Source organism: Rhinolophus sinicus, chromosome 4, assembly GCF_057876585.1.
Source record: "Rhinolophus sinicus isolate RSI-liver-muscle chromosome 4, RSI-T2T, whole genome shotgun sequence".
NCBI lineage: Eukaryota > Metazoa > Chordata > Mammalia > Chiroptera > Rhinolophidae > Rhinolophus > Rhinolophus sinicus.
Window position 1 is genome coordinate 47386753 of NC_142504.1, and position 15045 is coordinate 47401797.

A 15045-nucleotide genomic window follows, 5' to 3' on the forward strand; every position below is an offset into this window, starting at 1 on the left:
CCTGAGATCACCAGAGACAATATAGAAATTCAAAAAGAAGTCCGAGGGAAAAAAAACCACTGCCCACCCCAGAATGTATCCGTGGGAAGAACAGGAACTGGTTAAGGAGCCTGAGGAGCAGGGAAGTCAGGTAGGGTGAGGACTAGAGGCCTCTGGATTGGTGGGCACTTAGCACGTGACTGATGACCTGGAGGAGGACGATTTCCGGAGAGTGTGGCATCAGAGGCCAGATGCTGGTGTGGGTGGAGTGAAGCCTGAGAACACATACTGCTCTTTCAGGGAGAGCGGTGGCCAGAGGAGTATTCGCAGTCAAAGACTGGAGCGTTTCAGCTCTGAGGTGAAGGGGAAAGAGAAGGCAGAATTGCTGAGGAAGACCTCAGAGATGGCAGGAATGCCAGGCCACTGAACTTATGATTTCCTGTAAACGTGTTTTGGTCTTTCTTTCTCTTCTAGGTTTAGACGAAAATACCTCTGTTACAAGTTATTTAAGAAAAGGATGTTAATCTGCCTTATGTCGCCACACAACTCCCATGTGTCTGGTACAGAGTTCCATACATGCCCACTGGGAACACAGCACAACATGTGTTAATTAACATTCATGAACTCCAATTCTCAACATGAGTGTAAAAATCTGTATAAAGTATTGCATGAAATAACTGAATCTTCAAGTGTAAAAATAAGGTTGGATTAATAGGTTGTATGAAATAATATTTCACAAGACCAAATAAAGTCGTAATTTAATATGTGTTTAACCACAGATTTCCTGCCTTTCCCCACCTAATTAGACAGACCCAAACGTAGGCTTTGTCCTTCAAAAGTGGGGGAATCCAGCAGATTGCATAGCAGCTTGAGTAGAAAGCGTACTTCTATGGGCACCCAAAAGAACTCAATGTCAAGTCTTCTCACTCATAAATCTTGGTGTTTTGACTTTGGACTAGATAAAGCTGTCAAGTGGAAATGTATATAGCCCTTAGAACTGAAAAGAAAGCTGTTTAAATCTATGTTCAATCATCTTGGAGAAAACAGCACCAGTCCAAAACACTGTTCTTTAGAAAATTAAAAAAGTAGTCAGACCCTCCTAGAGCCAGCAGCAAGACATTTTACTGTGGCCCTGGGAGTCGGCTCTTTGTCATTCCCCTCAATCTTCTCTGTTGTAAGGATCACTTAGGGACACTTTTTGACACCCACTGCCCCAGGAGGGCTTCAGTTACTTCCCCTGTTGGGTAGTTTATGAGACCTTGAAGCAAGATTAAGGGTTCTTGGATGTTTTACCTGAGCCTCCTAATTCAGCTCCCTTTCTCTGTAAATTACAAAGCACAGGGATGTCAGGAAGAGCAGTTGTAACTGCTAAAATGAAATGTAAGCTACAAAATAGCCATGGGGAAAACAGATGTCTTCGACTAGCAAAAGTTTTATTGTGGGCAAATTCAAGTGAAACACATCATTCATTATTTTTCACTTCAACCATTAAAGTAGACATGGTAAATTGCAATTCTGATTGTTAGTCAATTCTGACCTGTTTGGTCTGAATTAATTTAAAAATTGCATGTCAGGGTATCAGAAAGACATTCAGTCCTATAAGCTACCGAGTAACCAAGGATAACCAAGATTTTGGTAGATCTGATTTACAATTCATACAATATTTGGGTACAAAAGCTATTTCCCCCAGCTTTATTGAGATATAATTGACAAATAAAAACTGTATATTATTTAAGGTGTGGTGTACAACTTGATGTTTTGATATGTGTATACACTATGAAATAATCACCACTATCACGCTAACTAACATATCCATCACCTCACATTAAAAGGTATTTTTAAAGTGCTGAAAAATATCTTAGTAGGTTAAACACTTCACTCACTTTGTGGACTTGGCTTACTGAACTTTTTATCTCCCTGCACCTCAGAGTTTAAATATAACTTCACCAACACTTATTAGAAAAGGATTGAATAATTCCCAAGAGTTTGGGGTCTGAAGGATGGAAATACACTGCCTACCACCATGATCCAACGGCCCCCATAAAATACAGCCGCACTTTCTACCACTCACAGTTCTGTGGGTGATGAACTTCAGAAAAACTGCTGAGCCGGAAAGAAAGCAGCCAAGGTTTTCTGCTCCAGCTGTAAGCCTGACCCCTTTCCTCCTGACATAAAACATTTGCCTTTGGTTGCATCCACTTCCCTCATCCCAACAACAGAGAATTCCAGCATGGTTTATAAATGGCATGTACCCTTTGGGGGCACTACAGGGCACGACCGCTGTCGGCCGTTGAGCCTGCCATCTGGCCTTGCTAAATAATCAATGGATGTGTTTGCAGAGGGTATGCCAAGAAGCCCACAGGCCACTGCATACATGCCACACCATTATTCCCCCGCCCTGGCCTCCACCGTGATTTGAGCACACTGCTGGACCGGCAGCTGCCATGCCGATACACTCACATCAGCTCCACACATGCCACTTTGGTTTACAAGGGCTCAAGAAAAGTGTGGTTCTCTCCTCGGTGTTCAGGGAATTAAGTGATTATCTTGTTAAGTGAGGTTGTGGTTCCTGAGGGTTTTAATGTTTAATTTTTTCTAATTTAGGGATTTACTTGGTATAATGGAACCAACCCTGGGTGTGAGTCCAGATATGGATTCTAGTCTGGCCACTCATGAGGAGGGGATATTTGGCAAGTGAATGTCATTGGTTTCATCACTAATCTACAGATAAGGAATCCATGGTTCTAAGATCAGAGCATACATTCAAATATTCCTCATTCTCAGTCTATAGAAGACACTCATATTAACATTTTCAACAGGACTCCTTTCATGTGATTCTGAGGGATATGGATTGGGTCTATAGCTCTCTCTAGATTGTTCAATAATAATTCCTGCAAAAGACTGGTTTCCTCTAGTTCCATTCAGGTTTTCAATCTATTCTGAAATTGCCTCTATTCTGTGCTTTGATCACTTCCAACAGTAGTTCACAAAACACTACCACGTTTGCCTTTAAAATCAGTTAGTGACATTTTGGACAATCCCACAGGCAGTCACTTGGCTAACTCCCTTACCTCCTTGGTCTTTGCTCTGATGTCACCTCAGTGAGGCCTGCGTGACGTACCCACCACCCTATTTAAAACTGCAGGCCGAATCTTCCCCCTCCATCCAACCATGTAGTCTTCCCCTATCTAGTTGTTGTTTTTTCCTACAGCATTTACGACCCTCTAACATGGCACCACATTTAATCATTTATTACATCTCATATTTATTGTCTCCTCTCCACTGGAATGTAGGCTCTAGGAGAGCAGGGATCTCAGCTCTGTTCACCCAGGTATCCCAAGATCTAGTGTAGAAGAGTGCCTGGCCCACGGTAAGCATTCAATAATCCTTGCTGAGTACTGAATGTTAAATAAATTCACTTTATTTTCCACTGCTGGTGAATGAACCTAAGCATCTTCTACTTTCCAAACCGTTTGCAACCTAGAACCCCCCAGATTGGAGACAAGAATACCCTGGTCCCTTGTCTGTACTGTGACATGTCAGCAGAACTCTGCTGGAGAGGCGCTCACAGTTAGGACCTGGAGCAGGATCTCAGGATTCAAGATGAAGACCGAAAATCCCTGAACTTGGTTTATGTTCCAGGAACACAGAGGTGGTTCATTCGTGTTTAGAGGGGAATCTGTGAACAATTGTCAGATTTCTTAACACGATGGCTCATACATCTTTCAACCTGAGGTCAGTGTAAAGAGCATTGCTTTGGGAATGGCCACACTGCCTTGTGGTGCTCTGTGGCAAAGTTCAGGGTTAAAGAAGATTTTTTAGAAAGTGATTCTTCAATAGTAAAAATTTTAAGGTGAATATTCAGCCAACATTTATGAGTGTCTGTGTTGTGCCAAGCATTGTTAGATGAAACGTTAAAAAAAAATTAAGTCATTGTTCCTGCTTTCAAGAAGCTTCCAGTTGGGGAAGGACATGAGTATTTGAACAACAGAGGCCAATCATGTTAAGAGAGTTGGCAAATCTGCACACAGGAGGAGACATGGGAGATGCAACTTAGAGTTTTCCTTCACTCCTTAGAAGTGATTTATTCCACCTGCCTCAGCAGACTTGTTCCTTCTTCTTCTTAAGTAAAACCCTACATTTGGAGGAAACTTGTGTTATTTCTTTACACCTCAAATAATAGAAATTCACTGCAAAAAATCATAAAATACAGATAAATTTTAAGAAAATAATTAAACTGATCTACACAGGCTTTTTAATTCATATTGTCTGACCTTGATTAAAACTTTCTTCCAGGAAGATCCCTTTCCTGTATCATTTACTGAGCCTGTATTGTCACACAGCGGAAGGTCACACAGAGCCTAGAGCCAGACCGACTTTGTCTATGATTCCAACACCCTCATAAAGCCTAAGTCCAAAAGTAAATGCCTGCCCACGAGCATTCTCTCCTCATCCTCAGGAAAGGAAAGGCAGTCCCTGGCATCCAGGCGCTGGCCTGGCACTCACAGCCGGGCCTGCTTGTGCTTCTGTTGGACATAAACAACTTCACAGAACACCACCTTCAGACAAAGCCATTCTGTGATCATGACGGATCAAGACAGGACCACTTCGTAATCATGTCTGAACACAGGTACAACCAGAACACTGTCCAACACACAATATTCCAGGCACCCCCCACTCCTGGCTACCAGGAGAGGCAGCTCCTTCTTTACCAATTACAGCTTTAGCTTTGCTCTAGTCTGTCCTCCCTCTAGATAAGATTTATTGATACCCCTAGCCAAAGTATTACCCTACTTCCTGACAGAATCCAAAACAGAGCAAAGCTCCACTTCCATAAACCCTGGTCAAAATCAGGAAATACGGCCCAAATCTCATAATAATTCCTTTTGTAACATCCTCTTATTAAGATGCCCCACAGCTCCCCATGGTGTGCACTGTCCTATAGACCAAGCTGTAACTCCAACCTGTCAACTCTAGGTGTCCTCCCAGTGGTCTTTGGATACAAGGTATTGTATGCCTGTAACTATGTTCTGAGAGGGCGTGGGAAAGGGACGGAGTGGGAAAGGGGAGGGGGAGGGAGACGGGAAAAGAGAACCCATCCTTCCTTTGAGCCAGCTTTCCCCTCTGGATGCCCTATCTCTCTATTTCCCTTTAACACTAGATTTTTCCAAAACTTTAACTTTAAACACTGCCTCACTTTTACTTCTCAATTCACAATAATCTCCTTTCCCTCAACTGACTCCAAAGCCTGGGCAAAAATTTTCCATAATACAAGGCAGCTTCATTCAGGTGGTCTGGTCTCCCCTGAAACCATCCCAATTTAGTCAAATTGCCAATAACCTTCTAATGGCAAAATCCTAAAGCTGGTTTCCATATTTCATGCACTGCTTTCTCTCAGAAGCCTTTGTTCCTGTTGAACACCTCTACCATGTTGAAATGTCTTCGCTGAGTTCACTCCACCTCTGAAGCTTGCTCATTCTCCAGAATTCCCTATTCTTCTTGCTCCTGCATAGTCACTAGCATTCCACATTCAGCCTCTTCCTCCCTCCTCCTGAGGATTCCCTGGATGAGCACATCCTCTCGTCAGCATCAATACGCTGAGGGCTCACAAATCTGCCTCTGTTCTCAGCAGCTGCTGGAGAGGCCTGTGGGATGGAAAGCAACTTCATCAGAGCCAGCGTGTCAAAGACCATTCATTATCTTTTCTTCCAAACACTTCTAAGTTTTCTTCATTTCTCTTCTCAATTCCTGGCATCATCATCCACCCAGTCACCCAGGCCAGAAAAAAACAGATCACCCCAAATCCTCTCCAACTCTCACTCCCCACATGACACCTTGTTTCTCAAACATGTCTACATCTTTCTAGTCTCCAAGACATTTAGTTCTCACCAGGACGACTACAGGATCCCACTACTGTGTTTCACTGCCTCCAATTTCTAACCTTTACACCCCATGCCATGCCACCCCCCGTTTTCTTTCTATAACACAATTGTTCATGTCACTCTCCTGCTTGTCACTGCCTACACAACAATCTTTAAACTCCTGAGCAAGAGACAGAGGGCCCTTTATGACCCATTCCTCTTACCCTACCAGCCTCACAGCTTACTCGTAGCTCATGCATTGGCAGCTTCCTCTTTCCTACATCTATCAGGTCAACTGTGCCTTAATTCACTCAGTAAACATTTACTGGGTGCATACTATGTGCCAGACACTGTGAGAAGTTTTAGAGATTCAGTGATAAAAAGCACAGTCCTGGGTCAAGATGGTGGAGAAGGTGAACACTGTACTCACCTTCTCTCACGACCACATCAAAATTACAACTGAACTACAACTACATACAGAATAACCATCACTGAGAATCACCTGAAGTTTAACTGAACTGAAGGATTCAACTAAGGACATACACAACTAAGACATATAGAAAAAGCCACCCAGAGACTGGTAGGAAAGGGAGAGATGCGGAACGGGCTGGTCCCACACTGTGAGACCATTAAAAATCAGGAGGGATATCTCATCTGTGGAGATCCCTTGTGTATGAGTGAGGGGTCCCAGCCCCACAACGGGCTCCCCAGTCCAGAGTTCCAGTGCCAGGAAGAGAAGTCTCCATAACTTCTGGCTGTGAAAACCAGTGGAGACTGTGTCTGAGTGAGGAGGGTGAGCGGCTGCTGGAGTCCCAGGCCTTCCTCTTAAAGGGCCCACACACACAATTACTCACGGAGAGACTCACTTACTCTGAGCTCCAGCACTGAGGCAGCTGCTCAAAAGACATCAGGTACATACAGAGAGGAACTGAACTGTCTGGCTTGAGGATGAGGTCTAGAGGGGCAGCTTTCTCCCAGATAGAACAAGCCATTGTTTCATTGTTGAGGCCTCATGCAACCCAGCCTGCATGCGTAAGCAGGTGCCATATCTGAGTCTCCATCAACCAAGCTAACATCCTTCCCCCATCCTGGTGATTCCCTGAAACCCCTACCTCACCCAACTTGCAGGCCCACCCAAACCCTTTCCAGTGGTTTTTCTACACAAACAACCTGTGTTGGCTGAAGCAGTGGACTTTCCTAAAATTTCTCAAAGGTACACAAACCCCAAAAGTGTAGCATCTAGCCTCAGCATGCCCCATACTACTTGCTAAGCAGCCCCAAACCTGGCACTAGTGGCAGCTGGTCTCAGTTTCCAGCTTAGCCTCTCCCAGGCACCTCTAAGCCAAGCACAGTGGCAACCATCTGCAGATCACTTTGTAGTTCTTACCAAGTGACCCCAGCAGGGCACAGGGAATAGGTGACCTTGGCCTGCATCAGAGCCCCTCACAAGATGCCCCAGAACCAACAAGCACAGTGTCCAGTTTCAGACCATACCAGGGCACCACTCACCACCTCCACAAATGACACACACAAAGGGCAGACTGGGCGGGCACCAGAGCGTGGCTAAAGTGAATCCTGCTCTGTAGGGTCAGTCCCTGCACAACAGCACCTCCACTCTAGTCACAGCCAGTCTTCACAACCAATCCTTCCCACTGACATGCAATCAGCAACCAAGGTTCAACTACAACAAGAGGGCACACTCAATGGACACATCTGGAGCACCTGGCTCAGGTGACAGAGGAGACTGCCACTTGGCTCCACACGAGCTATATATGGACACTCCACCAAGACAAGGAGACAAAGCAGCTCTACCTAGAAGTAGAAACAAGCACAGGGAGGCAGGCAAAATGGGGAGACAAAGAAACATGTCCCAAATAAAAAAACAGGACAAAATTCCAGAAAAAGAACTAAACAAAATGGAGACAAGCAATCTACCACATGCACAGTTCAACACACTGGTTATAAGAATGCTCAATGATCTCAGGGAGAACTTCACCAAAGAGATAGGAGACATAAAAATGGAGATAGAAAACAAAAAAGAACCAGTCAGAAATGAAGAATACAATAATTGAAATGAAGAATACAATAATTGAAATGAAGAATACAATAATTGAAATGAAGAATACATTAGAGGGAATCAACAGATTAGATAAAGCAGAGGATTCAATCAATGATTTAAAAGCTAAGGTAGTAGAAAACACCCAAACAGAACATCAAAAAGAAAAAAAAATAAGGATAGCTTACGGGACTTCTGTGGCAAAATTCGCATGCCAACATTCGCATCACAGGCGTACCAGAAAGAGAAGAGAGAGAGAGAGAGCAAGAAATTGAAAACCTATTTGAAGAAATAATGATGGAAAACTTCCTTAACCTGGTGAAAGGAATAGATATACAAGCCCAGGGAGCACAGCGAATCCCAAAGAAGATAAACCCAAAGAGACCCACACCAATATACATCATAATTAAAATGCCAAAGGTTAAAAAAAAAAGAGAGAGAATCTTAAAAGCAGCAAGAGAAAAGCAGTTAGTTACCGACAAGGGAGCTCCCATAAGACTGTCAGCTGATTTCTCAAGAGAAACTTTGCAGGCCAGAAGGGATTGGCAGGAAGCATTCAAAATGATGAAAGACCTACAACCAAGATTATTCTATCCAAAGAGGCTATCATTTAGAATTGGATAGATAAAGAGCTTCCCAAGCAAGAAAATGCTGGAGGAGTTCATTGCCATTAAACCAGTATTACAAGAAATATTACAGAGACTTCAAGAAGAAGAAAAAATATGAATAATAAAATGGCAATAACTACATATCTATCAACAACTACTTTAAATGTAAATGCACTAAATGTTCCAATCAAATGACATAGGTTGCTGAATGGATAAGAAAACAAGACCCTTACGGACACTGCCTACAACAGACTTACTTCAGCTTGAAATACACACACAGACTGAAAGTAAAGGAAAGCAAAAAGATATTTCATGAAAATGGAAATGAGAAGAAAAGTTGGGGTAGCAATACTTATACCAGCCAAAATAGACTTTCAAACAAAGGCTATAACAAGAGACAAACAAGGACCCAGTAATCCCACTTCTGTGTATTTATCTGAAGAAACCCAAAACACTACTTTGAAGGGATATGTGTATCCATTTGTTCATTGCAGTACTATTTGCAATAGCCAAGTTATGGAGACAACCTGGGTGTACATAAATGGATGATAGGATAAAGAAAGGTGGTACATATATGCAATAGACTATTACTCAGCCGTAAAAAAAAGAATGAAATCTTGCCATCTGCAGCAACATGGATGGCCTAGAGGGTATTGTGCTGAGTGGAGTAAGTCAGACAGTGAAAAATAAATGTCATATGATTTTACTTGTGTGTGGAATGTACAGAACAAAATAAGTGAACAAGGAAAACAGAAACAAAGTCATAGATACAGGGAATGTTTTGATGGTTGTCAGATGGGAGGGGAGTTGGAGGGGAGTGGGTGAAAAGGGGAAGGGATTAAGAAGTACAAATTGGCAGTTACAAAATAGTCACAGGGATGTAAAGTACAGCATAGGGAATATAGTCAATAATATTGTAATAACAATGTATGGCATCAGATAGATACTAGATTTATTGGGTGATCATTTTCTAAGTTATAGAAATGCCTAACCACTATGTTGTATACCTAAAACTAATATAATATTGTATATCAACTGTAATTGAAAACTAAAAAAATAAAAAAAATAAAAACAATAACAGGCACAGTCCCCACCATCAACAAGCTGGTATCTAATGCCTGACAAAGCATATGTAACAATGTTCTGATTGCAGTATGCATTAATAGTTGTCAAATGAACAAATGCATGCTCAACTGAGAGACTTCTTTGAAAGGCCGTGCAATATGATGGCTACATCCTGGGCAACTGGCCAAACTACTTTGGCTCCAGTCCCAGCTCTTCCAATTTCTCGTTGTGTGACCTTAAGCAAGTTATTCTCACTACCTTTGTTTCCTCATCTTTCAAGTGGAGATAATAATAGTCTTCAGAGGGTTCTTGTAAAGATTAAATGAATTCATGTTTGTAGAATGCTTAAAGTGGAGTCTAGCATATAATCGTACTGACAGAGTTTCCATTTGTGCTATTATTGTGTCTTGACAGTTGCCAAGACCAGCTTGACAGGAGTTTGAGGGGGATCAGAGGTGTTTTTTTCAGAAGGAGGTAATACCTAAGCAGAATCTGAAAGCCTGACTTAGCCAGATAGAGACCTAAAAGGGTGCAGAAAATGAAAACAGGGACAGTAGAGTACAAATAACACTGGGGTGATCCAGTGAGGTGCATTCCAGGAAATTTAAGGAGAAATGAGAGGGTGACAAGAAATGAGGTGCAGAGGGAAATTGAGGCCAGGTAGTAAAGGACTTTCCTTGCATGCTGTGATAAGCAGTACGGATTTTACTCTGAAGATAAACTATTGCCTCCAATTGAGATATGGAAGGGTTTACGAAAGGAATGATAGAATCCTATTTCCATTTTAGTAAGCTCATTATAGGACGTGGAGAAAGCACGAGCAGGGAAACTAGGCAGGCGGGTATTAATCAGTTTCCTAAGGAGACGATGGGGCGTGATCTAAGGCAGGTCGGTGGGAACGGGAAGGAAGAGAGAGATGGAATCTTCTCTCCTGTTTTTTCTTAACCTGATGCTGACCCTTCACGTCTTGCTCCCTAGAATCACTTTCCTGAGGACCCAAAGCAAATTTAGCTACCTACATCCCAGCCCTCAAGAACAGGAAATGGTTCTTTTCACTGTTATGTCCATATTCAGTACTAGGAGCCAGGACAGGTCTTGCAGGTGCCAGATACGTGTTTGCAGAATAAAATCCTTCAGTGAACGTCTTTTAAGGAAAGGGATCGAGATGACAGATTATTAAGACATCACTAGTATGTTCTCTGATCCTTTTACTTTTTCAGTGTGCTTAGCCTGCAATACAGTCTTGTACTATCAGTTGTCCCCCAGCTCCACAAAGCAGTTTGCTTTGTTAAAATGGCTTAATTTGATTAAAATCAACAAACCTACTAAGTATGCTGTAACTGAAAGACACTGTGCTATGGCATATAGAGATTGTCATTTTTTCTCTCTCTGATAAAAATATTAGATATTCCTCATCTACTGCATAGGAAATTATTACATGTAAAATTTATAGTATTTTCTTCAGGAGATAATTAATGTTTTAATTAAAAGTAGATAGGGTCAAAATAAAGATACAGTTGATAACACCAATTATTTCTCTTATTATTTCTGATAGCAGGAAACCATCACTCATGGTGGTATTCTTTCCACCCTACCTTGAATGGATGGATGGATGTGACTTCAGTTGATTAGGTGCTATTGAGAAGCTCAATGTTTTCCTCTGGTCCTGGGCTGAAGAGCATTTTTAATAGCATCCCTGTCTACCACCATATAAATCATGTTCTTGTACGATACTACTACATAAGATTTTATTTTCTCACTGCCTGAGAATTTTTCCCTGGTGATATTTCTTGGCTTTTTCTTTTCATTTTAAGTAAACCCAATCCCAACAATTCATTTACAGTATAAAAGATTAAAAAATCCAAGGCTTAAAACAAATCAGCTTTTAGGTAATGATAAATGTTAATAAAATGAGACATGTTTTTCAGACAATATACAGTTTTCAGGATATTAATGCTCACTGCTGTTTGGTGTTCTATGTTTTCAATAATGTGAGTATTTTTCATAGCCTGAAAAAAGATTTGCATGGTGATAGATTCCTTGAGCCTACAACAAAGGTAATCACATTTTTTCATTCTCAAAAGTCACAGAATAAAAATTTGTTTCTCCCAAGAACACTGATAATATATTTGAAACTATAATTAGAATGAGGTTTTCTCATTCAAGAGTTATGTATATATATTCTCGGAAGCTTGCCCGTAATAATCAAGTATCACATGACTTACGCAGAGACATACTGATGATGTATATATTACTCCAAATAATAAATGGTATTTTCTTAGGCTTTTCAAAAACCAATATAATTTTTCCTCTTCTCTCCTAAGTCCATTAGATTCTCTCTAGTGGAGAGATAATTAGTAGAAATTTCCTTTATATTCAATAATGTAATTCATAAATTAACAAATTTCTCCAAAACAGCAGTCTGTAAGAAAAATGGATAATATGCCTACGATGATGGTGAAAAGGGCATGACATTTACGAAAATTGGCTTCAAATGTATTCATTGTCAAGATGCTTGAATCAAGGAATATATGTGCGCTGGGAAAGACCTGTATTCCACCTATCAACATTTTTTTGAGTGGCTGCGATACCGCCGGCGCTATGTCAGGTTCTGGGAAGCAGAGCGCTTAAGCATCATTCCTATCCTTGAGAAGCTCAGTCTCTTTCAAGGTGGCATCCATCACTTTTCAGAGGAAAATTCTATGTGAAGTGGCAAATGCTACAAAAAAGACACAAAGTCAGGTGGAAGCTCAAGAGGGAACAAAATTGTGTGAGGCCACTGATCCTTTTCAGTGTGTGTGTGTGTGTGTGTGTGTGTGTGTGTGTGTGTGTGTGTATGTGAACGTGTTCATATGTGCATCTGTGAAAACTTGGTATGGGTGAGAGTCTGGATGTGTATGAGGCCGTCACAAAGCAGAAGTCACTCAATATAACTAGTGTACACTTCATCTATCTAAAATGATACACCATGTATCCACAAGTCTGAAATTAATAGTGCACACAGCTGAAAAATGATATAGATAACTTATAACATGATCAAATACTAAAAGCAATGAACAGAAACATTTTCAACAAAGTTGACAAAAAATTTAAGTGGTAAATTAAGCAGATGTGTTTTTGTAGAATTAAGTGTTTTTGTAGAACTCTAAAATTGCTAAGATCTATATTTCCAAGACAACTAAATATAATTCATTAGAAAAAAAATTGTGAAAAGAAGATAAATTTTCTCTTTTTTTGGTTCACAGTTAATACTTTCAGAAGTCTACAGATCTTTCTCAATAATTACCAAATAAATTATTAGGGATATTGTGTTTCCCAAAAAATGAGACCTAGCCAGATTATCAGCTCTAATGCGTCTTTTGGAGCAAAAATTAATATAAGACCCGGTCTTATTTTACTACAATATAAGACCGGGTCTTATATATAATAAATATAATATAAAACCAGGTCTTATTTTAATATAAGACTGGGTGTAATATAATATAATAAGAATGGGTCTTATATTAGTTTTTGCTCCAAAAGATGCATTAGAGCTGATGGCCCGGCTAGGTCTTATATTCAGGGAAACACAGTATGAAGGTGTCAATAATTCCATTTTTTAAGCATCATGATCAAGTAATAGTGATGAAATATTTACTCAATACACAGAACATAGGACCCACCATAATTAATTTTGACACAACCAACATGGACAAGTCAAAGATGATTCTTACCTCCTTGTTCACACAACTGCTGGGCTAAAGCATCTTTGAAAATAATCTGGCCCCTGTGTGTTGCTGTTGCCCTAGAAACGAATAGGAAAAGGTTAATACAAATCTTTTAAATTTGGTGAGAACAATGTATTTTTTTAACTTTTTAAAAACCTCATTTTTAAACATTATCATGTGGATATGATTTTTTTAAATGCATCTGAACAAGTTATAAAAATTAACAATATAGGAATGGTGGCAGTGGGGCACACTTTTTGAGTTCTCCTCCGGATCTTATCACAAACAGGATATCTATAACCCATCAAAGGACTCTCTGCTCATCATGCAGAACAGCTAAGAGACTCGTGCAAGGATTACTTGAAGGTGGGCAAATTGGGCGAACAGGGGAAGAGGGAAGGGAGCTGAGTGGAGACACAGCCGCATTAGTGGCTGTGGAGACATGGCCCGCACCTGCAGCTGGGGAGACGTGGCCCGCATCCACGGCTGCGAAAACGCGGCTGGCATCCGTGACTACAGAGACACAGGGGCTCCCAGGATGGAACAAAGAACACAAAAACCAGGAGGTGGGCTCTTTCCCTGCGTCCCACAGCTGATCTCTCCTGCCGAGGGACGCAGCACTTGAGGCAATAACCTTATCTGAGACCTCCAGCTGGGCCCTAGGCCGGACAAAGGACACAAACTCCATACCTGGGCCCCTGCCCCCGCTCTTCCAATCCTGCCCCCGCCCTTCCAGAGACTTAAACTGGCCCCTGAACTGAGGAGTAGTGTCAGATTACAGAGGAGCCTTAGTGCTCAGGCTCTGGGAAGACCAGTGTGCAGCTCTGACCCAGGGAAAAGGCTAGGAAGAGTGTGACTTTTGCTGGGCTAGGAGAGAAGAGACTCCTCAACCCCTAGCCACCACCTTTTCTGGCCTGTGGGAAGAGTGTGACACTGCTGGGCTGGGAGAGAGAAGACCCCTCCATCCCCAGCCCACACCCTTTCTGGCCTGCCTAGGGCAGGGCAATTACAACTGCAGAGGCCCTCCCAGGGATCAGCAGTAAGCAGCAGACACAGCTCTGGGCTTTCAGCAGCTCAGAAATCTCCCACCCGCCCCCCCCCCCCCCACACACACACATACACACACACGGAAAAAGTGCCCTAAGACTCAGGAGAACTGGACACAGGGCTGGTGGTGCTCCTCTCAGTGCGCTATGTGCAGGCAAGGGCAGAAACTGCACTGGCTTTGTAGAAACTACCATCCAGACCCCTCAGGGCCCCCGCATCTAAATCTGCAGTCCCAAGGTCACTCTGGGCACCAGGTGACCAGCTCTGCCTGCACAATACACAGAGGACTCTTTGGTGCAGCAGAGGACAACCTGGAGATTACTTGGTGGGCTTAAGCCAAGACTGGCGCTACTGTTTTGTTTTGTTTTGTTTTTATATCTTTCATATCTTTGCCTGTGTTGAGTGTGGATTATTGGTTGTTTTTACATGTGAATGTATTTGGTTTTTTCTTTGTTGTTGTTGTTGTTGTGCTTTGTGATTTGCTTTGTTCTGAAATTGCCCTACCAGGGCCGAGCTTAAGAGGCACAAGATTCAACACACCCAGAGGCCAACTCCAGACCAAAACAGAGTACTATGGGGTTTGACCTACAAGTGACACACCCAGAGGGAATTCTCTACAGGCACAAGACCATAGGGGCCAAGCCTCATTTAAGCAGTCAACCCTCACGCAGCAGAACAACCTGCTGTAGGCAGAGCAGAGTCTCACAACTAGTCAGCCTAGG

At 42.0% G+C, this 15045-nt stretch overlaps 1 protein-coding gene across 4 annotated transcripts in view; it reads right to left on the reverse strand.

Moving 5' to 3' along the window:
• RELN (reelin) overlaps positions 1 to 15045 on the reverse strand; it is a 504226-nt gene that overhangs the window by 277085 nt on the left and 212096 nt on the right. For all 4 annotated transcript variants that reach the window (XM_074340625.2, XM_074340624.2, XM_074340623.2 and 1 more), the window contains exon 4: positions 13283 to 13353. In XM_074340625.2, the coding sequence (XP_074196726.2) occupies positions 13283 to 13353 (71 nt within the window). The remainder of the gene's footprint in view (positions 1 to 13282; positions 13354 to 15045) is intronic.